Source organism: Aspergillus oryzae, chromosome 7, assembly GCF_000184455.2.
Source record: "Aspergillus oryzae RIB40 DNA, chromosome 7".
In the NCBI taxonomy this organism is placed as follows: Eukaryota; Fungi; Ascomycota; class Eurotiomycetes; order Eurotiales; family Aspergillaceae; genus Aspergillus; species Aspergillus oryzae.
Window position 1 is genome coordinate 539,012 of NC_036441.1, and position 22,660 is coordinate 561,671.

General features: G+C 48.1%; 8 protein-coding genes across 8 annotated transcripts; 5 read left to right on the plus strand and 3 right to left on the minus strand.

Annotated features, from left to right (window-relative positions):
* Positions 1-2,479: 2,479 nt before the first annotated feature.
* AO090011000207 (uncharacterized protein) lies at positions 2,480-3,092 on the plus strand (the record flags this gene model as incomplete). Its single annotated transcript, XM_023232842.1, has 3 exons — positions 2,480-2,880; positions 2,983-3,021; positions 3,044-3,092. The coding sequence occupies 3 exons, from the start codon at positions 2,480-2,482 to the stop codon at positions 3,090-3,092; spliced, it is 489 nt and encodes a 162-aa protein (XP_023093409.1).
* Positions 3,093-3,374: 282 nt separating this feature from the next.
* AO090011000208 (putative short-chain dehydrogenase/reductase family protein) lies at positions 3,375-4,346 on the minus strand (the record flags this gene model as incomplete). The annotated part of the gene is made up of 1 exon (XM_001825828.3): positions 3,375-4,346. One exon carries the CDS (start codon positions 4,344-4,346, stop codon positions 3,375-3,377), a length of 972 nt encoding a protein of 323 aa, XP_001825880.1.
* Positions 4,347-5,246: 900 nt separating this feature from the next.
* AO090011000209 (SDR family oxidoreductase) lies at positions 5,247-6,158 on the minus strand (the record flags this gene model as incomplete). Its single annotated transcript, XM_001825829.1, has 4 exons — positions 5,247-5,414; positions 5,466-5,622; positions 5,683-5,790; positions 5,851-6,158. The coding sequence occupies 4 exons, from the start codon at positions 6,156-6,158 to the stop codon at positions 5,247-5,249; spliced, it is 741 nt and encodes a 246-aa protein (XP_001825881.1).
* A 698-nt stretch (positions 6,159-6,856) lies between these two features.
* On the minus strand, positions 6,857-7,408 carry AO090011000210 (uncharacterized protein; the record flags this gene model as incomplete). Its single annotated transcript, XM_023232843.1, has 2 exons — positions 6,857-6,879; positions 7,027-7,408. 2 exons carry the CDS (start codon positions 7,406-7,408, stop codon positions 6,857-6,859), a joined length of 405 nt encoding a protein of 134 aa, XP_023093410.1.
* Positions 7,409-8,962: 1,554 nt separating this feature from the next.
* AO090011000211 (uncharacterized protein) lies at positions 8,963-9,871 on the plus strand (the record flags this gene model as incomplete). Its single annotated transcript, XM_023232844.1, has 3 exons — positions 8,963-9,365; positions 9,421-9,728; positions 9,812-9,871. 3 exons carry the CDS (start codon positions 8,963-8,965, stop codon positions 9,869-9,871), a joined length of 771 nt encoding a protein of 256 aa, XP_023093411.1.
* A 2,693-nt stretch (positions 9,872-12,564) lies between these two features.
* AO090011000212 (uncharacterized protein) lies at positions 12,565-14,031 on the plus strand (the record flags this gene model as incomplete). Its single annotated transcript, XM_001825832.3, has 1 exon — positions 12,565-14,031. One exon carries the CDS (start codon positions 12,565-12,567, stop codon positions 14,029-14,031), a length of 1,467 nt encoding a protein of 488 aa, XP_001825884.1.
* Positions 14,032-15,438: 1,407 nt separating this feature from the next.
* Positions 15,439-16,461, plus strand: AO090011000213 (uncharacterized protein; the record flags this gene model as incomplete). Its single annotated transcript, XM_001825833.1, has 2 exons — positions 15,439-15,693; positions 15,760-16,461. 2 exons carry the CDS (start codon positions 15,439-15,441, stop codon positions 16,459-16,461), a joined length of 957 nt encoding a protein of 318 aa, XP_001825885.1.
* A 3,303-nt stretch (positions 16,462-19,764) lies between these two features.
* Positions 19,765-20,731, plus strand: AO090011000215 (uncharacterized protein; the record flags this gene model as incomplete). The annotated part of the gene is made up of 2 exons (XM_001825834.3): positions 19,765-20,094; positions 20,153-20,731. 2 exons carry the CDS (start codon positions 19,765-19,767, stop codon positions 20,729-20,731), a joined length of 909 nt encoding a protein of 302 aa, XP_001825886.1.
* Between the last annotated feature and the right edge of the window lie 1,929 nt (positions 20,732-22,660).

Here is a 22,660-nt window from a genome sequence, read left to right on the forward strand (position 1 = left end):
ATTCACGGCGACGTGGATTCCTTTAGCCAGTGCATCTCGGAGCAAGCTCATATGATTGAGGAGATAAAACAGCAATTGGAGAAAGCGCAACAGCGCAACAAGAGATTGGAAGATGAACTACGAACCCGAATCTATATTTTATACCTAGCCCGACACAGATTAATGCTCTACAACCTGGGTATGCTTGGAAAGCGCAATAAACGCTGCTCACTGTACTGACAAAATAGGAAGCTTGTGGGGGAAAACAATTTGCCAGGGCCAGATATGATTGGAGATTAGGGAAGACCATGCACTGGTTGAACGCGTGGAGGCAGAGCTATCGAATTGCCTATATGGCCTGTATCGACTAGAGTCTGAAAGCTAGGCATGCTACTATTCGCATGGCTAGGACTAGGTATAATCAGGATATTCTAGCCACTACTCTTCACCCGTGGGTAGTACCAATACGATTGGCTGTTGGACGTGGACATATCTTTTCAAGAGTGCATGGACGTGTAATTCCGCCAAATACGGTTAGGACAGAAGAGATCAACAAGTGGACACGTGGTTTGCAAGAGCGTCCGAACGATATCACAAACTGGGCCAATTTCTCCACGGAGCCCGTGCCAAGCAACGCAGCCGAAGATGCGAGAGAGAAAGAAGCCACTATTGATGTCGATCACCTTGGAACCTGACCTGAATCCGGAGTACAGTTCATTGATCGTCAAGGACTCAGCTCCGCGTCATCAAAGAAGGAGCAATAGAATTCAATCAGGGTGTTCTGATGAAAGCATATTCTTAACGCCGCTAAACGGAACTCGCGTTCGAGTCTACACCATTCAAATGAGATAGTCTCATGGGTCGCTCGCTCAGTGTTTGATTCCTGGCAGAAACTGATAGCCGACAACAACGTCTGGATTATTTGGGATCCCCTTCTTTCTAATAGAAAAGAATATAAGAACAATCGGGTGACGGGCGTTTTGGAACCCTATCACCGCGGTACACTTAACCCCGCTTGTTCAATAAGTATCAATTCTCAGTACTCGGTGCGTGCTGGAGTGGACTCCGCTGCCCTAAGCACTATTGCTGTGGGCATTGAGTATCAGGGTATGCCCCCCTCCCGGAGCCCAGGCACTTGCCTTCTTCAGACAAGATTTCTACCCATTTGGCCCTTTGGGTCTAGTGCTTTCCAGGCGGAAATTGCAAGGTACGATAATCCTCAGGCAGTTATAAAGTGGGCCGAGCATGCGATTTTCCTTAAAATTAAAGGCTTGGCAACCCGAGCAATGCCGTTCTAAAGCGTCTCAACGTTGAACGCATTCAGGATATTGAAGCATTTTGCTAGATCTTGCCTTATCCTACGTGACCGTTTGGGCTCAGCAGATGGCGAACCCTCATTTGTATGATCTTACAGATACATCCGATGAGGCTTTCTTGGTAATGAGGGATTCTATATCTGGACGACGAGACGGCGGCGTTGCATAAGAGTAAAGTATCGACCTACTAAGGGAAGGGAAGGCAGGTAGTAAATCGCTGCATTTATCGGGTCTTAGAGATAACACGTCGTATTGTTTTGAATGACAACACAGACGCTAGGAACCAATTGCCAAGATGATCGACAAGACAGTGACACCCGACTGTGTGAGATATGCACTGTGTGGGCAGTGGCATCTAGCAATTTCTGAGCAGCTGACATTCCTTGACGAAACGGTAAATTCAATGCAACTGTGGAGGGGTCGCGCATTTATACAATGGCTAAAGCCGGATTGAAAGTAGTCAATATCTATAACTATCCGGGCGTTGCGGAGAGCTTGATCGAGGCGAAGTTGGCTTGATGGGATATGTGGCACTGCTTTGCTGGGAAAATCCCCTTCGTACAATGTATCAGACTTCTAATGTATATATAGATGGATATTCATCGGTTCTTGGTCGAATTTGTAGAATGTCGCTAAGGAATCTAAAAGGTGCCGATATATACGGGATTTTCTCCGCCGATCGACACCGCTGCCGGTAAAGAGAATGAAGTAGCGACACCGAATTTGGCCCACCTTGTACTAATACCATCAATACTTCAGGGCATCATCATGGATCCATGTCACGGGAAATGTCGCATACCATCACGGACCAATCAAAAACTATGTGCTTTTTGCCGAAGCTTAACCCTTTTCAATCGGACCTCCGATAAGACTGGGAGGGAACCCCGGGACAAGACAGTAGCATTCTACATTGTGGGCTATGTTAGGACGTTTCTATAAGAAGTTTTCTGAAGAGTGTTTTTAAGGCAAGTTTTCTTTGAAACGGCTGTGTTATATAGGCCACTGCCTCCGGTCTGTTCTTCAAACACCCCCAGAACCCAAAGAAAAAGTCCAACCTGCATGCTACGAAACAGCCCAGGTCAGTAGAGCGATATCAAATCGAAAATATTCGCTCAAAATCCACTCCTAACCTCCACACATCAGATATACCCCTCGAAGTCCTACACTCAAGCGCCATCAAAATCATGATCGAAGATCCCTCCGCGCCCATCCGTCCCCCCTCAGAAAACAAGCCTTCCGAAGATGGGGGATTCACAGTTCACTGCAAAGACCTCAAATGGCTACCACTCGCTCCGAAAGTATTCATCAAAATAATCAAGACTGTTCCAGAAACAGGCGAGTATTCAATTATGGTCCGGGCTGAGAAAGGCGGGGTGCTTCCTCGACATCGACACCTTGACAGTGCCGAGATATACGTTATGAAGGGAAGCGGCGCGCATCCTCAGACGGGTAGCTTTGCTGAAGGAGACTATGTTTCTGAAAGCAAAGGAGCAACTCATGACCCTCTTGTGTTTGAGAATGACACGGAGCTTTTGATGGTCAGTAGGGGGCCTTCAATGTTTCTGGATGATGACGGCTCGGATCTGTATATGATGGATGTGGCGATGTTAGAGAGGATGACTGCTGGTGCGAACTAGTTATGTGTACTGTATGTATGAGAAGGTATGTGATAGCGTGACTTTCTTAGAATCCCCGCTTCCTTATATGCCTTTTGTGTTCTGTGGACGTTAGCTAATTTGATGTCGTAGTCACTTTTACTGGGGCTCGTTAGGATGGCGCATCTGGTCTTGTCTATAGCTTTGATAGTGCATAGACTAGTGCTACTTCACACTTCTATCACCATGTCATCGACTGTACTTAGCAGATATAGCTTTTCTATTCAGCCTTCAATCAATGAATCTCTGAAGTATGACTGTTTTAACATATTAGAGTCTAGCAATCAAATATCTAACCGTACACGTAGTTGCAGGTAAAGTACAATTGAAGAAATCAAGAACAGCATTTCATCAATTATTTTCATATTATACAGGTAAATATAAGCAAAATATTCTGTAGGCTCATGGCATATACCAACTAAAATTACACAACCCGCGTACAACCCGGCTCAAGAGCTTCCAAGATCTCCACGAGCTCCGCCCACAGCTTCATCTGTGTCTTCTTCCCCTCCTCACTACGAACAAACGTAGACAAGGCACCATTATCCACCTTCCCATTCGTCATATACGCTCCATGACTCTCCTCGCCACTCGCAGCCCCAGCCACAAGCGTCCTACTCCCCACCTCCGTCGACCTAGCAAGCACCATCTGCAAGAGCGCAAACGCTAGTCCCATCTCCCGACCTAGTCGCGAATGACAAAACCCCGGATTCACCATATTTATAATCACCGAGTCCCCAGCTCCCTGCGCCACCATCTCGCGCAACAAGAGTACCTGCAACAGCTTCGACAACTCATACCTCTCCGGCATGTTCGCCTGCTCTTTATCATCCAAAGCCTTAAACACATTCTCGGCGCTCCGCTCCGCAAACTTAGCCCAGGCATGCACCTCACTAACAACCGTCGTCAACCGAGGCTTCGTACCAGGATGTAACCTGGCACTCTTCCGCAACGTCGGCAACACCAACAATTCCAATAGAATGGTATTAATCACATTCACTGTTATAGTCCGCTCATGGCCCTCTGCCAGTTGAAAGGTACCGGTTGCTATCGAGGCATTGGCGATGAATACATCCAGACGTGGGAGCTCGGCTACTTTCTTTGCGAATGCGAGCACCGATTCGTGGGATGCCAGGTCTAGATCCCATACTTCGCAGATGCCGGTGGTCCCGGTGGATCTCTCGATGGATTGCCGGGCTTCTTCGCCGGCGGAGCGGTTGCGGACGGCGAGGATGACTTTCGCTGCACCGAGGCGCGTGAAGTGTCTGGCTGCTTCTAGGCCGAGGCCGACGTTGGAGCCGGTGATTATGATTGTTTGGTTGGTGAATGATGTTGTCGGGTAGGCGGGTCTGATGAAGAGTTGGGAGTAGAGGAAGTCGTAGTCGAAGATACCCATTTTGGTTGTGGTTGAGCGAGCCTGTGAGGTGGTGAGTGAAGTGGTCTGGGGGAGAGAAGGTATGAGATTGATGGTACGCGGGATATATAGGCTATAGGTAGAGATTTATGTTCACATTGTGCCACTTTCATGGTATGGACGGACTTAGGGGGGATCAGGCTTGTATAAGTCCGGAAGTTATTCTATGTACTCGATTATGTATCCATATCGGTGGCTGGTGGAGGGCTACGACCCTAAAGGATAGATCATCGGTGGTGAGGGCCCACTCATACTCGGCCCCCGAGCGGAGTTTAGAGTGTAAAGGCGTACGGAGTAGTATGACGGAGATAAGAATAAAGCCGGCCACGATGGACTCCACATTAGAATTTAACATGAAGTTCTGCACGAATTCGGGCCACGCTCTGCTTCATATCTAGCTTGGTCAATCTAGTAGTCGCATTGTTACTGATCCTACTTGTAATCTGGTACCTTGGGGGTTGACATTCTTACCGACTTCTTGCACGATACCCGCGTAGTCACATCCTACGTGGACTCCCAGAGGAGCTAAACAATTGATATATTTACAATCCGTTGGGTTCATGGCCATGCCAATGGTTTTCACAAGAGTATAATCGTCGCAATACGAACAAGGTCAGAATGTGACACGATCACAACGAACACTCCAAGCAGTGTTTCCTTTATCCAATTCCGATCCCAAAAAAAGCAGCCAACGATTTCGTAGAACATAGGATGGCACCTATGTGTTCGTAAATCGAGGCTTGGCTCTTAGATCCTTGCAAGTAGATCTTATTATCACATAGGATATCTATTGACAGTATTCCAGTTTAATACCGACTATGTCACTCGATCCTATAACTCTTTATCCTTTCAACTATAAAGTCTTCTCTCGTCAATATTCCTCTACCAGGGAATATCCTTTCCATCATACATGTCCCAGCCAGGAGCATAAATATTTTTAAAACACCCGTTCGAGTCACTCTCCGCTTTGTCGACGACATTCAGAACTGCCTGTGCCCCCTCTTCCGCGGTGAGGTGAGCATCATCACCACCCATATCAGTTTTCAGCCACTACATCAGTTAGCAAGCAGAAAGGTCACTAAGTACATTTAGATAACTTACCCCGGGACTAACAGCCAGGAAGATAAATCCCTCATCCTTATAGGACATCGCATATTGAACAGTAAGTGCGTTGAGAGCAGCCTTGCTAATCTTGTAGGCCGGGCAGTTGGCAAAGCTAGACATCTCCGCTTGCGCCATTGAAGCATAAACCGTCGAGCTAGTTTAGTAGAGAAGCCGTCAGTCCAAAAGAATACCATTAGAGATGAACATAGCTCACATATTAGCAACCTTCTTCGACTTTCCTATTTTCAAAAGGGGTAGAAAAGCGCGCGTCACATTATGTGTTCCAACCACGTTCACGGAAAGTTGGTAATCAAGATCGGACCTTTAATGCTGATTAGATTTTCTTTGAATGAATTATGTTATCTCTAGATAGAATGCTCACATATTCGCAGTTTTCCCTTCCAACCAGGAATGAACACCAGCGCAGTTAATCAGAACGTCAACACCTTTCTGGCCCACGACTGATCCAGTCTTTTCAACACAACTCGAGATACTGGCCTCATTAGACACATCTAGCGGGATGAAAACAACACGACCAGAGTCCCGTGCGACGATCTCATCTAACGCGGTGCTGGACTTCCGAGTAGCAGCGATGACAAGACTGACATCCGTGGGTTCCCGAGATGCCAGTTCTTTGACCATTGCCAGTCCCAGTCCGCGGGCGCTTCCTGTCACGATGTAGGTCGCCATGTTAATATTGGGTGGAAATAGGTTTGCGGGATCGATAGATAGGTTTAGTTACTTTAGTATTCGGGCTGGTTTATATACATAGCACTAACGCTAGAAATTAGTCATGGGCCGATTCTCGACTGCTTTTCCAGCCTCCCCATATATGCCGGGGTGGATCCCGACTATCATCTTAGACCGGCAGTTATAAAACCCAGGAGGAGATACTACTATCCACTACGGAGTAGTAATCAAATGAGCTATAGCCAATTGATGGCTGGTTTCTGAAAAATTAAGATAGTTGAGGAGTCAGGGTTTGCTGCTCAGTCTCGGTTATCCAAGGGTCGGATATCCGAGCGAAAACGATTTAGCATCTTTAAGCAGATAATCTTGGAAATGGATACCTGAGGCGCTTAATGTCAAACTGCCAGATCCATCTGATTAGAGCATATAAATTGCCCGTGTGGAGATCTTGATATCTAGTTGTAATATGTAGGATCTCTATAATCTACAAATACCGAAAGGTAAGATATAATAAAATATGAAGGCATGGATTTGGCCATGCAATTGGTCGAAGGGCGCCAACGTGCGTTTATCGCAAACCATTTCTGGTCATCTATACCAGGGCTCTGGGACAATAGACAAAGAATCTCCGAGTACAAGATCTTGACAGGAGGCCTGTCAGATCCAGGATGTTTGGAGGCTAAGCCACTAAGCACAGCCTACAAGGTCATTTGGCCCCCACCTTGATAGATATTTAGTTGCTACCTTGTCTCCTTCGTATTCTTCGTCCTCTCAACTTCTTTGCAACGATCTAGCTGTCTATACCCCCACACTTTCTGTTCTATCCACACCGACCAGCATGTCTCTCAAGGTCATCATCTACGCCTACCGTAATCTCCCTCGAGGACTTCAAGAAGCACTCTGAGGCTCACGTCGACCTCATCAAGCAGCTCACCGGTGAAGACTTCCCTCTCTCTCACAAGCGCACTTAAGTCGCACGCAACACCGTCGAGGCCCCCGTCGAGGGTGCCAGCGACCGCAATCCCCTGACCCCGGCCACTGTGCTTGTCGGACAACAGACCGACTTTGACTTCGATGCTTATGCTGAGCTTACTTTCGCCGATCAGGCTGCTTTCCAAGCCTTCGGTGCGAAGCTCTATGCCCCTGATGCCGCTGCTCAGATTGCGGCCGATGAGGAGAAGTGGCTGGATAAGTCGAAGCTTGCAATGGCCATGCTTGGGGATGTTATTGAAACTACCAGATAAAGGCATTTCAGGAGGAAGAGTCTCTGTGAACGACTTGTTTTTTGACTCGTCCCCCTGCTATCTTGAGCATCTCTACAACCAATTTCGTTTTGTAACAAATTCTTCGCTGGCATTTGGGTGATTCCACTCGTATACGTACGAGTTGGATTCAAAAGATGAATCAGTACGTCTTCGGCTCTCAAGTGGGTGCCTCAGTAGGACCTTGGCAGTGAAGTATATATGAAGTGGCTTGGAGTATCAACATAAGTCTTCGTAGATTTAATCCCTGCCTAAGAGTCGAAGAATTGTGGCTTTAAAGTTCATCTTTACTTAGTGATACTTACAGCCTGCAGAGGCGAAAAGAACCCTCCATTCCGCTTCGGTGGTAGTATGAGGTGTAGAAAGTATCCACGGCTTATAATATGCCATCAGTTATAATCTCCGAGGAGGAGAGATCACTATGTCCGCTGTTGGTCAACCTAATGAGCTATAATCAATTGATCTGTCGTCTCTGAGAAGATCGAAATCGTCGAGAATTCGGGTTTACTGCTCGGTCGGCCTTCCGAGCAAAAACGGCTTAGCGTGTCTGGACTGGCCTCGGCTGGTCCGAGTAAGAGAATTTATACGTCCATTATTAATATTTCTTGGGAATATTGTAGCAGTACATGATTAACCTGCTTTTCCAGTGTAGATTGGTAACTCAGAAGGCTAGTAGGAAGTATTATGTGGAATATAGCATAAAGCTAAGATGTGAGATGCTGGTAAAGTCCTTTCCATAAGGCTTTCCGGTTCCTCATATAGACATGATTGCTCAGATGCTGCATAAGACATAGACGTAGGAAAGAGAGCTATGCATAGACACCATACAAAGTAGGTACAAAGTAAGAGGGATCGGCAAAACCAAAAAAAAAAAGGAAGAAAAAAAAATCATGAGAGGCAAAGTCAGGTGACACGACCATTGCGATGGCTTTTCCAGAGCGGGTACAACCAGAACATGACTGTTAATCGACGATGTTTCATATTAAACCATAAACCAACTCGAGTTTGATAACTAACAATTCATGGCAATCGAGGGTTTTCTGATTGAAGCTAGCACTTCTCAGCAAAGCCGAAAGAACTTGCATCGGGTAGAGTGACATCATGCCGGAGGATATTTTGCCTGCCGTGAGATTAGCCCCATCTCTATTTACCTTATATGATGCTGGCTCCTATTGCCTGAGATGCCAAAGCTGATGAGAATAGTGTGATTTATGTTATTCAAGAAAAGTTAAATGCAATAGACAGCACAATTGCGCCAATTGTGTCGATGCTGGGGTCGCATGTCAACGCCTTCGTCCCGGACGAGCTTCGAGGCCAAAGTTCTCACCAAGGTATGCATACTCCGAATGTTTCAATTGGTCCTCTTTTTTTCTATTTTTTAAGATTTTTTCTTTTAGTATCTTCTTTTCTCTGCTCCTTCTAGGGATTATCTCAGTGACTAACAATGTTCAGATTACCGGAAGAGAGTGTCTTTCGATTAGAGGGAGCCGCAGCAGACTTACAGAGGTATGAATCGTTCCTCACTGCCAGTCATTAGCCATTATGTTACTTACCTGTTCTAGCGAGAGCCCGAACGTCCTGGCGAGCATCTCTGAGCCAGAAGAAAATGCACCTGCGAAGCGAAGAAAGCTGGACAGTCATAGAAACACAGAAGTTCGTAATGAATGTAACCCGGCTGCTACCCCGGACAATTCAACCCACCATGCACAGCAGGCCAAACTTGTAATACAGATTGAGGTTGATGGTAGGCGACTGGGTAGGAGACATCTGAGCAATGAGCGGCGAAGAATCTTCGAGTCGGCTGTCAAGTTAGTTGACAGAATGTCACGGGGAGAGCACTTGGCTTTGCACGAATCCATCGCCCCAGGGGAATCTGCACGCGAACTGCTCGATATTGAGATTCCTCAAACTCCTCCAGCGGAAATTCTGTATATGCTCCTTCCAGGTAGGCATTCGTGCTCCTACCGTCTTTAGTGCGTACTAATACTATCTAGAGCCAGTTATGGGCGATGGACTCCATCATATCAGATGGCCCGACCATATATCCGACAAGGCTTTTGAAAGAATGATGAGCAGTCTTCTCGATGGTGACTGCAGGGGACGGCTTTTCTATCAATATAGTATTTGCGTCTATGTGAAAGCAATGTTTCACCTATATCAATTGGCGAGGCGATCGACAAACCCATCGGTAAAGAAGCAGCTTCAGAAGTCAAAACGAACATATGAGGCTGCTGCGCTTCAAGCACTCAAGCATATCAATCTGATGTCAACGCCCAGCTTGTCGCTAATTCAGGCTCTCCTATCAGCTGTAAGTGATGTTACTGAACGTAACAAGACCACAAACTAACAGGAATTATAGGCGTTACTAATGCAGCACACCACCAACATAAGTCAATGCTGGCTACTAAACTCATATGCTGCTCGCCAGGTCGTCTCTTTGAATTATCATAAGCCCTGTCCGCCATCTCAATCAGGCTGTAATGATGAGATTCAAAGTGCCGTATACTGGTGCTATTATCTCGATCGAACTACCAGTGCTCTTCTAATACGACATCCCTCGTTACCAGAATTGCATGCACCTCCTACGGACTTTATTACTACTGATATGTCATCACCCTATAACAGGTTATTATTCGTGCTTCTAGATCTAGCCAAAGTTCAAGGAACATTGTTGGATATCACCTTGAATGACGGCGACAAATCTAGGTCTCAGATCTTTGAGATCTTTCAAGGCGTCCAAGAGCGGATGGACAGAGTTTGTTCGAGTTTACAAGAAGTAAGCTGTGAATTCCAGTATCGTACAACAGCCAACTGATATTACCTTAGACTCGAAGCGCTATCTCTGGTCCAGCATTGTATGACTGGGTAGCGGCGGACTTTAGCTATTATGCGATTTATGCCGATATGCTTCGAACACGCCTTGGCTACGATGGTAGTCCAGCAACTCACTCCGACTGCTTAGTGTACTCGAGAAGAGCGCTCAGAGCATTTCAATACCTCCAAGAACATGTCGATCATATGCCAGGATTCAATGACCCCGAACCGTCTTTTCTGACATGGTTTGCAGTCTTTCTCCATCTTAATACACAGATGGAAAGCTAACGCCGTCGTGTTAGGACTATCGCCTTATACCCAGCAGCGCCCTTCTTCGTTGTCTTTTGTAATATAATCGCCACTTCGGATGAAACCGACTATCGCTTAGTACAACAGATAATCAAGGGGCTGTCACAATTCAAAGCTACCCCGTACCTAGCCAGATTGTTAAGTTTATTGACCTCTCTTCTACGCCTTTGTGATCCGTTATTCCAAAATATGAGTTATCAAACCCGACATTCGCATATCGCGGGAGAAGGTTCCTCATCTTCACATACACCGCACAACCATGTACCGAACCACGCAACAAGTATCCCGACTTTCGAAACTGAGCTCGCGGAAAGTTCGGGTACCCAGCTATCTTCAACCGCCTATGCCACGTATATGAGCGCAGATATCTCGAATCGTGGGGTGGGGGACACATCCTACCCAATGGCAGACGATCTCATGTGGCAGTTGGTCAATAGCCAATTTCCCTACAGTTTGCTGGAGGCGGATACTATCTTTGATATTTTCTAATAGGATTTTGTGGCTTGTCGCTTCTCGGAATACGGCAGAATCGCCGATGTACCCTTAGAGCATGTTGCGTAAGACAGTCACGACCCCTCTACCAGCGATAGTATCAATGAACGGCAGAAATGATTGACATTGTGTATTGTCGATTTAACTCTAGCGGTGAAGGAGATACATTATCATCGATTGGCTAGAAGACCAAGCGAATTCCCTCTATGTGTGGCAACCCCCATCCATCATCACGAGAAAAGTAACCCTAAATCCCTCAACAAGCACTTCTTCTCTCGAAATGCCCCAATAGAAGAAACCCCAAGAGATAAGCATCTTCCCATGATCCCAAAACAAACCCTCCATCAAGCATATCGCCAATAAACTCACCGACCCTAACTCGGTAGATCTAATCAAGACATAACTTCCCATGCTGATCAAAGGTTCGCGAAAGAACTTCTACGGTGAGACCCAACCTGCTCATATACACCCAGAACGCCAAGGTCCAGGCACGTTCCAGAAAACCACCATGGAAGGAAACTCTGCATATCACAACCGCATCCAGACTAACTTCATCTATCCACTTTAGGCACCCGTATTTCAGAAAAGCTTATCGATGGGCACGGACGTGCTGTTGTGTCACCCAATTTGGTAGAGCTGAAGTCTGGGTCTGCCGTACCAGACTTTGCATCTTTTTTTTTTTTTTTTTTACTGCTTGCTTTTTCCGCGGTGAGTCAGGGTTTTTCATGTCGTTGTCGTGGTTTAGGGATACTTTGTGCTCTTGATGGATTACTATGATGTATACTTGGTAGTTTTATGTTTGATATAGAATATGATATCGCACCATTATGACTCTTCTACTATCCAGGGAATGAAAACAGGAACAAAGGCCACAGTCAGTCAAACCACATAATCACACAAAGACAAGTGCCAAAGCATAATAAAATTAAATCAAAGTATTTTTATCCAAGACAAGCTTTCTGGTTAACCTTAATTGGAATTTTAAATCGCGCATGTCAGCCACGTGTGGCTCTCGCCTGAAGAAAACCCTCTCTATATATGCCGCATGAGTAACATAAAACCATCTACCCTCCTTTGCTTACCTTCTTCATATCAAGCACGAACAGATCCTCCTGCTCTAGGATTGATTCCCATCCTCAGTGTCCAACTCTACATCGATGAATAACCTCGTTGCAATCCATTGTCCGATCGTCCCTGTGCTGGTATGCCGTAACCGCAGACCGGGTGGTTGCTTGCTAGCATTTTTGGAAGAGCCTCGTCCTCCTTAAGACTGGCTTTGGGGTATACATGCCTTGAGAATACTCGGTGATGGGGTAATGGAATATATTGTTTGTTGTAGGTTGATGGTTGGGTTGGGCTTGGGATACTTACCTGTGCTGATCATGTTTTAGTAGTTTGATAGACTGACCACCGCTCGATTCGTTCGTTATTTCGTCGGTGCTGGTCCTGTTGCGCAAAATCGAAGAGATAAAAGAAGAAAAGAAAAAAGAAGACAAGAAAAGAAAATTCAGAGATCAACAACGGTTCAAATGGATCGCTTCATGAACATCCTGCGCAAACCAGGCGCCAAGCCTGAGATCCAGGGTGTCGCTCCCACCCAACATCTGGCCGGAAAAGAGACCCTCGACCATCCAAATGCCAAGGGCTATATACCCAAAAGCAAGCCGAAGATGCTTGATCGCTGGTTGGACTTCGTCGTCCGAGTGTCTGGCTCTGAGCCCGTCTTCTTCCTGATCCTCGCGGGACTCCTCACCTGGGCTCTACTCGGGATCAAGTACGGGTCGACCGATAGCTGGCAGGTCCTGATCTCTGACATTCAAGCCATCGTCAGCTACATATTTGACTCCTTCCTCGTGAGACAGCAGCTGAATGCATACGAGGAGGAGATGGTAGTAGCCGCTGAGCTGGAGTCCCGGATCCTCAGCCACAAAAGGATGCTCGCGAAGCTCCATCAAACGCTCGAAGCGCAAGACCAGGAGAAAACCACCCAGCTAGTCAATCTAGTCAAGAAGCACCAGAACGCCCTCGAGTTCGGCACAGAGCTCCCCACGGAAACCCGATTCGGACGGACCATCACCTGGATCTCGCATGTAATCGGCCACCTAGGCACCATCACGCTCTTCTGGGCGGGCGTGTTCACCTGGATCGCGCTCGGTCATCGCTCCCACTACAGCGACAAATGGCAGCTATACATGAACTCCGCCTCGTCGGCGCTCATGGTCTTCATCTTCGCCTTCCTCGCCAACATCCGGGAACGCCACGCCGCCTACACCCGCAGCTGCCTCGACGCCATCTTCCAAGTTGACGCCTCCCTCGAAGCCAAGCTCCGCCATCTCACCGACGACACTCTCCCCAACGACATCGTCATCATCCCAGCACCGCGCGTGAGCAAAATCCAACGGGCCATCTTCTACTACGCCGACTTCGTCGGCACCCTCGTCGGCATCGCCATCCTAGTCGCAGTGATTATCATCTGGATCGCCATCGGCCCCCTCCTGCACTTCGATTCCAACTGGTGGCTTCTCATCGGCACCTACGCAGGCCTAATCGGCATGAACGACGGCTTCGTGCTCCGCAACATGCAAGCCCGTCTGCGCTGCTACGTCGACGCCGAATTCGCCCGCATCACCGCCCAAGACGCGACTCTCTTCGCTACCGCCGGGATTCCCGCGCCCAGCGACGAGGTCGTCCGTGGTGCGTCGCTGACGCGGCGCGTGTCGGAGACGATGGGGCGCGTGTGCGCGCATGAAATCACGGTCGTGTTGGGGTTTCTGACGATCTTGGGCTTGATTGCCGGCGCTAGTGCCATGCGATGGACGATGACGGGTCAGTTGTTGTGTAATGTGCCGCCCAGCTTGATCGAGTCGTTTTTCATGATTGTGTTGGTGACGGGGCATAATTCGGCCGACGATCGGATACGGGTGGATCTGCGAAACACGTATGCGAGGCGGTTGCAGTTGCTGGGGTTTGTCCATGCTGTCCAGTCAGTTTGGTGAGTTAGGGCTCCGCTGGAGGATAGGGATGGGGATAGGGGGTTGATTTGGTAATTGCGAGTAGGCAGTGCAGCACAGTATCTACAGAGCGCTATTCAGGACCAAAAGTTTGCGTTTTCTGACTCCTATTTTATTCATTTATTTCTTTCTGAGTTTTAATTTATTTTCAATTTATTTTCCTAATTTTTCTTTCTTTTTGATTGATATTTTTTCCCCTTCAGCCAGCCGTTGTCCTCAACGCTTAATTACGAAGTCTTCCACGCGAGAACAGTAATCCACCCGCCAATCACCCACTCCCCTATAAAAAATAAATAAATAAATAAATTCCAAAGAAAACACCCACAAAAACCCTGATAGAAAAACTCCACCGTTCAGCTGTAGTGCGCGTTAGCAACCAATAACTCAGCAATTCTGCGACGTCATAGACAGGCCCCACTCAACGTTCCCTAATTAAAATTCTAGATTTACCGAGAATCTCTGGGACTCGGCCGGTGAACACGTCGTTCGAGAGTCCTAGACACTGTCGGTTTTGATCTCGTTTCGTGGGTAGCGTGGAGTGTTTGGTGGCGGGGACTAATTATTCTTGCTACTTTGGGGTGGTGATTTTGATTTAAGTAGAGGGTTGATATTGATGTTGATGGTTATGTTTGGGGTTGTTAGGGTATCATCCTCTGTAGGGAGAGTGTGTTTATATTCATATTATTGGAAATTGCGTAGTGTGTTTTTATTGTATAATAATTGGCGGAATTGATTACTCGAATTGAGGTTTACAGTGTTGTTGTCATCATTCTAGAGCTTAGTCTGATAGAGCTGCCATGTACTACGCTGCAAAATATATATCCGGCATGACAATCACCGTTGGGATTGACCGAAGCAAGGACTTGAATTATTCCAGACATAGCTTATTCTCTGTCTAGTAACTATAGACAGACATTCTAAATTGTCACCTAGAAGTGGATTTGGCTCAATAATATTCATTGTGCCTTGAGAAGTGATATTATTCTCTATTCAACCGACGTTGCACCAGTGAACCACTATAGTTGTACCCACCAAAAGGAACAATAACTGACACAACCATAACAAGACCTTGCAATCTCAATGACTGTTCTATTCTAATTCCTCAATACGATAGAAATACCTCGACTTACTCTGACCGGACTACATAGAAGACGACTGTTTATAATCCAACGGACATAGCGGACATAACATTTGTAAGCACTCAACTGCCAAGACCCATGAGCCAGTCATGATGGCATCAATAGTGATATTTGATCTCGCAATTATAGAATCTCAAGATATCCAAGGGATCATGATCAATTTCCATTAAATCAAATTCAATCGATTGATTGTTGTACATCATCACAGACCGCGAATCCAACCGTAGTCCAAGAACAAATCGCAACCGAGAAAATGACGGTCGGCATCTTCCCCGCGGCAGGCGGCCTGGGAACCAGCATCATCAACCACCTCGTGAAACGCATCCCCGCCGACCAACTCATCCTCATCGCTCGCAAACCCGACTCCCTAGCTCACCTGAGTCGTCTCGGTGCCCCAGTTCGACGCGCAGACTATGAAGACCCCTCGTCGCTGGAGCGCGTGTTTGATGGGGTGGACGTGTTGATGTTGATTTCGTATGCGTCGTTTGAGATTCAGTATCGCGTGGAGGTGATTCCTCTCTCTACATCTCCCTTCGATGACTGATAACCCGGGCAAGAACTAACGACGGCACAGGTCCATCGCAACGCCATCGACTGCGCGCGTCGCAGCGGCGTCAAGCATATCTTCTACTCGTCGCTCGCGTTTGCGGGCGATCTCACCGACTCGAGCGTGGCGCACGTGATGGGCGCCCATCTACGAACGGAGCAATACCTGGCCGATCTACAAGCGCAGAGCCACATTACCTACACAGCGATTCGCGAAGGTCTTTACTCGGAGTCGTTCCCGATCTACACCGCCTGGTTTGATCTGGCGCATCCCGTGGATGAAATTACGATCCCGCACGCTGGTTCCCCGCCGGGGGTCACGTGGGCCAAACGCGACGAACTCGGCGAAGCCACCGCCAACTTGATCGCCTCGTACGTGCAGGACCCGCGGTCCTTCCCGTATGTGAATCGGCGGTTGTTGCTCTCGGGACCGCGCGAATATTCGCTGCAGGAGACCGTGGAGATCCTGGGTCGTGCCGTCGGGCGGACGGTTCGGATTCGCGAAATCTCGCCGGACGAGTATGCGGCATTGTCCACGCATGGCACGAAGCATACCTATCATGGGATTAACCTGGCCAGGGAGTGGGCCACGGCGTGGGATGCGATCCGGCGCGGCGAGACGGCGGTGGTGACGCCGCTCTTGAGGGAGATCTTGGGGCGCGAGCCCGAGGACTACGAGACGACGATTCGGGGATTAGCCCGGGAGGTGAGAACGCAGGAAGCAAGTTAATTAGGGCTGATTTGGGGAGCCTCCGGTGTACTGACTAAGGGGTGTTGGGTGAGGGGGTTATATATAGCACCAGGTCATGTGACCCCGTCGCGGGGTTGCCCTCACCTGGAACCTCCCGACCAATACTACGAATCGCCACGAGCGCAAACACCACCACCACGCATCCTATACACCAAATAAAGGTAGTCGGCGATGGAGGACACTCGTGACATCGTCCGTAGCAGTTTTTCTGGCGATGTTCGAGGGGTCTCGGTCGCGTTGTAGATACACCGCTGGTTGGTCGGCACAGATCTCACCCGGCCGCCAGGGACCGGCGCATCTGAACCACGGCATCTAGCAGTAGCGCACCCGAGCTAGCTTAGCCAACGGCTGACCTCAACCTTGGATCCGGGGCAAGGTGCAGTTCCCCCCGCTGGTGGTCAGAGCTTCTGGAACTCAATCTGAGTTCGCAAAAAAAATGCCCCTCTCGTACCTGCACCTCCCAGAACCTGCACCACGACTGTAATCACCAGTCGGCCGTCGTACAGACCTTGCTGAACGTCACCCCGACCGCCGTTTCTCAGATCTCGCGTGGTTTCGCGTGTTCTTCAGCCTCTGCGTCCGGGATTTGGATCTGGGACAGGAGGGTGAAGATTACCCCGCGGCTCACAGGATTAGGGCTGCAGATTGGCCAGAGATCCACTTGGCTCTCCCCAGTGTTTTGGGTCACCACACCACGATCACTCTATGCATGCCATTATCCAGTGCAGGATAAAAGTATCATGGTGGCATGGCGGATAAGGTCTGTAACCCATCACGGCAGATATGCCTCTTCCGCCATGACATACTCATGGCAGCCAAGCCCTAAGTCCAAAGTCAGCGCTACCGCACCAAAAAAATCACCAAATTAAAATAATAATAAAAATAATAAAAAAAGAGGGGTAACAAGAATGGGTAGGGCTGAGCCCCTCCATCAACAAAGATACTGTACCTCAGATACCAACACGTTGACTCGGACCCCTCAATTCCGCCTCGCCAAACTCCTGAGACAGATCTCGTCCGAATGGAAAATTTTTCAGTGGCAGGTGACCACCTCGATTGATTCTCACCCGAATTGATGCATCTTCTCGGGCGATATCATCGGGAGTTTTCGAGACATGATCGAAATGACCAGTATCAGAATGGTTGGTGATGGATTGCCTAAGTGACGAATGACGCAACTGGGCGGGAGTGCAGCTCTGAGATGCCGGATCACACCACTGGGTATGACAGGAGAAGAAAGAGGAAAAAAAGAAAAAGACCCTCTCAGTCCGGCTTCCGAACGGGGGAGCCGAGGGGGTACTAGACTTAGTAGACTACCGTCTGCGGGTTAACTTTACTACGGGAGGTTAATTATTAGCATTTTTGCTGATCCACCCTGTCATCGTTTGCCTGGATTGGGTTAGTGTGGACGACCCAATCTTGGGATTTTGAGGTATGGAAGTAGTAGTAGTTGGTACTCGGGGGATTTCTTTTGGGAGTGGTCGTCTAGTGGACTGTGTGTGAGTGTGTTTGTGTGAGGACAGAGAGGTAGTATCGATATGTGCTATTCTTAGAGAAATCCCTGCGCCCAATAGCCTGAAGACTATTGGGAGAACTTTTCCCAGAGAAGAAAAGGCTGCGAAACATTCAGAGAAACCATCGACGTCGCAAGAGAACTTAATTTTCCGCAGTCACCTCGATTCATGGCCGAGGGGTATACTTCCCCTTGTGGAAGGGCGATGCGGACAGTTGAGCAGCAACACGTGTGAAGACCGTGGACGGTACATCTACGATCCGAAGTCATCTGTTGGGTCACGAGTCATGGTGGCAGCGTGGAGGAGAAAAATTCTCCGACAGAGGATGCAAGTGTCAAGAGAGAGAGAAAAAAAAAGAAAAAGAGAAATAAAAAAAAAATCCAGACTGGACACGTTCTTCGGATGAGTGAAAGCGAGGGAGTGATTGGTCGGGGAGGCAATCCTCCTTAAGGTATCCACAGCGGATGCCCGATCCCATCCCCTGGGACTGGACGGCCTGGTCCGTGTGTAAATAGGAGTAGACTTGAGTCTCTGACATGACACTAGTACAGTACAACAGCCTGTCGGTGGGAAGAGTATTACGCAGTGCCTATCCATATCGCAGAGTTGCTAATAAGGGAGTTCTGATTGGAGAATTCGTCACGTCGCAGGGGGTGCTGAAGGCGTGACGGAGGCCCTCTCATTGGACCATGGGACGCTGCACAGTACGTTACATCACTCGCCTGAAGAGGACCCGTCATCATCTTACATACGGTACGGAAATGACTGGTTGATATATCAGGATGATGCCAGTCAACTGTAGAACAAGGAAGGATCCCACCCGGATGAAGGGAACATGATTTGACGAGTGATCATGATTTATCTACACCAAGAAAAGAAAATACAAAAACCAGACAAAAAAAAAAAAAAAAAAGAAAAGGGAATAGGAAGCTGAATTGAACGAGATCAGCGTCATCACCAGAAGTGTAAATAATTAAGGGAGAGAATTAATCTGGGATGTACCCCGAGTCTAGCGAAAAGGACGACGGAGTACAAAGTGGTCAAGGTCTTGCTCAAACAGGAAATAATCACGCCTCAGGCTTTCCTCAACAGACGGGCAAAGTCGGGATAAAATCAATTCCGCCATGGTTTCACTACGGAGGACGCCAGGTAGGAAAGTGTCCCATAAAAAAAAAGTCCGATTCAAGGCCATGACACGGCCGGATGATCGGTCCCGAGACTCGGCCGGACTCCTCTTGGCAGTTGAGCCTTCCGTTTCTTCCCTTCAACGGTCGTGCATCGATCCCAAGTTGTCTCCACCTCTCTGGTCCCTTTCCTTTTTTATTATTATTTTTTATTTTTTTTTACTCCTGACTGGACATGGCAATGACGACTGTCATCGGAGCCGACCGAGTCTGGATGCTGATGATCCGGCTGGGGTGATCTCGGTTGTCCTTCACCGGGCAAATCACTTGTGCTGCATACTAAACTAATAATGATTTGGTGGAATTAAGTGCTTTTTCCACTATACCGGCCCTTAATTACATCACAGTGGTTAAAAAAAAACTTTCGTTTCCTTTATAAAGAAGCTTCACACTCGCCGCCGTTATTCTGATTTTCTCTACCAGATCCACGGTTCCAAGATTAAGAGCTTTTTCGTGATATTTATTTATATCCATTCCTCTTCCCCCCTGGTGATATCAGATTTCGATCTACATCTCTATCTACCACAACTATACTATCTTGTCGACTTTCGACTACTACAACATCAACGTCAACTACACCATCAATGGCATACACTAGAACTGATCCTTCGTTCACCTTGAGTGACGACGAACGCATGTATATGAGCCACCACAGTCCCATGCATCGTCCTTACGATACCTTCGCCGCCCCCAAGGGTCCCGATCCCTTATCGGCCAACTGGAACTATGATAGTGCTATTGATCTGTTCTCGCTCAACACCATGATGCCCGAGAACTTCGCTCTCGATGTGCCCAATGAGCCTATGGGAGTGGACCCCAAGGATTTCCCCGCGGATTTCTTCGCGCCCCCTCCTGATATCAGTGGATTCACCATCTCCAACCACTCGGGCGAAGATGCCGGTTCTATCACTTCGGTATGTTTCTACTCATCGGATAGAGATACTCTGGGAGCCACGACTAACGTTACAATAGGATCTTGAAAGTGATGATCAGTCGTGGTCTCCCACCTACGCTGCTCCCGCTGAGATGCTTCCTGCCCCCGGAAGACAATCCACCCGCCGCAAGACCACCCCAGCTGTGAAACGCGAGACGACATGGTCCTCGAGTCCAGAACTCGCACCCCAAGAATACCCCGCCCACACCTCCCCTCAGACGACTCCTACATCGCCTCCCGTCAACCGCAAGATGACCCGCACCACATCGGTGGACTCCAATGCCAGCACGGGCCAGACCACGACGGCCACAACGACCAGTGGGCGCAACGCCGCGAAGCGTGCCGCACACAACATCATTGAGAAGCGGTACCGTACCAACATGAACGCCAAGTTCGTGGCCTTGGAGAAGGCCATGTGTGGCGGAGTCCAGAAGTCGAACAAGAGCGGGTCAGCGTCGCTCAAGAAGTCGGAGATCCTGACCAACGCCATTGCCTACATGCAGGAGCTACAGGAAGAGAACAAGGCCCTCCAGAAGGAGCTGGCTTTGTTCAAACAGAACATGGTCCCCAGTGGGATGTGGCGACATACCAAAGGGGCTGAGACATTTCGCGCTTAATTTTTGATCTTCTCATGTCTCGCCCTGGTTATGACTGTCATGTTCTTGTACAATACATTACCCTAATGAGTCGAGTACTCTCCATTCGTTGATTGATCGAGTTGGTTGGCGAAAAGGTGTCTGGTCGTGATATACCCAAAAGTTGCTTTTTGTTTTAATTTTTACTATTTTTCTATCTCCTATGTCAACAGTTAGACAATACAAGCCCCCCCACTTCGAGACTACAGTTAAGATGCATTTGAGTAGAGAGTATCTGGTAGAGGAGAAGCAAGTAGAGCCAGAGGTCACATTGGACTTACCCCTCCTTTTCCAGTGTCCAGCCACAACCACCACTAAAATGACCCCACCCGCCAGTTGTTATGGCGATCAGCAAAAAAAATCTCCGACGATGCAGCCCCATCCCTGCACATCACACCCAACCCTAAATCCCCTGCCTCACCTTGCCCTAACAAAACTCCCTCACCTCCATTCCACCGCCGTCACCACCTTGCGACAGAACGAGTCGTCCCTCAGGGGACCACTTAGTCCCATACTCAGTAAAACAGGATAGACCGATCCACCATCCCCCTCCTACCAAAACTAACCTAGCCCCCAATCCCTCAGTGCCTATCCAACCCACTGTCAACCACCAAAGAAGACAATCCATCCAGTCTGCAGAAGTTCTAGACCAGAGCCAGAAGAAAATCTCCGACAATATCCATAAGGCACCCGCTAAGCTAAAACGAACTCCATTCACCCGGTCTAGACCCAGCGGGTCCGTCGCCTTGTTTGATTCCTTCCGCCTGTGATTGGCATCCCAACTCATTTCATGTTTTAAGATTAAAAGAAAAAAGAAAAAAAAAAAAAAAGAAAAATCTGATAATCATCTTTTCGAATTTCGCTGGCTCACAACGGCCCGGTTCCGCCTCGGAAATGAGACATTGGTCCTCCGCCTAAGTAGTCGATGCAGGGTCGAGTGGGTCTATGACATGATCTATTGTGATTTGGACTGTGCTTACATACATTCGCTCATATTCCTTTTGTAGATGGAAGGTAGTTATTGGGCTCTGCCTTCCTTTAGGTACATTGTTTATTACGTGGTGTATGTAGCGATCCTACTTGCTGACACCGATACTTGCGATCGAGCAGATCGTCGGACGTCTTTCGGCCGATGGGATTCGTGTTTACACTTGGTCTGGCGTGTCGGGTACCTTGACTGTGACTGGGGTTTGGTAGTCGATGACATTGTGATTTGTAGTCCTTGGTCTTTGACGGTGTGTTCCGGAAGTGTCTGGATTGAATGTGATAGTGATCGGTGTGATGATCGTGATCGTTACTTGAGGTTCCTTGTACCTTGGAAGAGTGAATCTCTTGAATATTTTGCTTTTTTCGGGGATGAGGTCTTTTCACCCATTGTGTAGGGTTGCAGGATTGTAGGATTGTAGGATCGAAGCATATAAATGGGTTATCGTAGACCCTGATGTATTCCGCCGTAGGACATTGACGTCAGATTAAGATTCGAGTGAGGTGTTACAATCCAGTCTATCTTGTCTCTATTGAAGATTAACAAAGAGAAAGAAAGAGAGAAATGTCCAAGACAACCTCTTCTTCGTACGTGACTAACCCCCCTACTTCCAAGTTTCGTCCTACCTATCCTAGTCTGGGACTAATACTCCAATCTACCAGAACTAAATCAAACCCCACAACCACTACAACAGCAACAACAGCAGCCACAGGAACAACCTCTACCACCAAGTCCACGAGTACCACATACCAGACTCCATGGAACCACACCGAGCTGGACAATATCTCCCGGTACCGGGAGAGTCCATCCTGGATGGAGCCGTACTATGCTACCGAGCGTATGAAGGATAGAGAGGGTCATCGGAGACGTATTGGGGATATCATAAAGGGGGTGGAGGGTATTCTGGGTCTGGAACCTAGACGGCC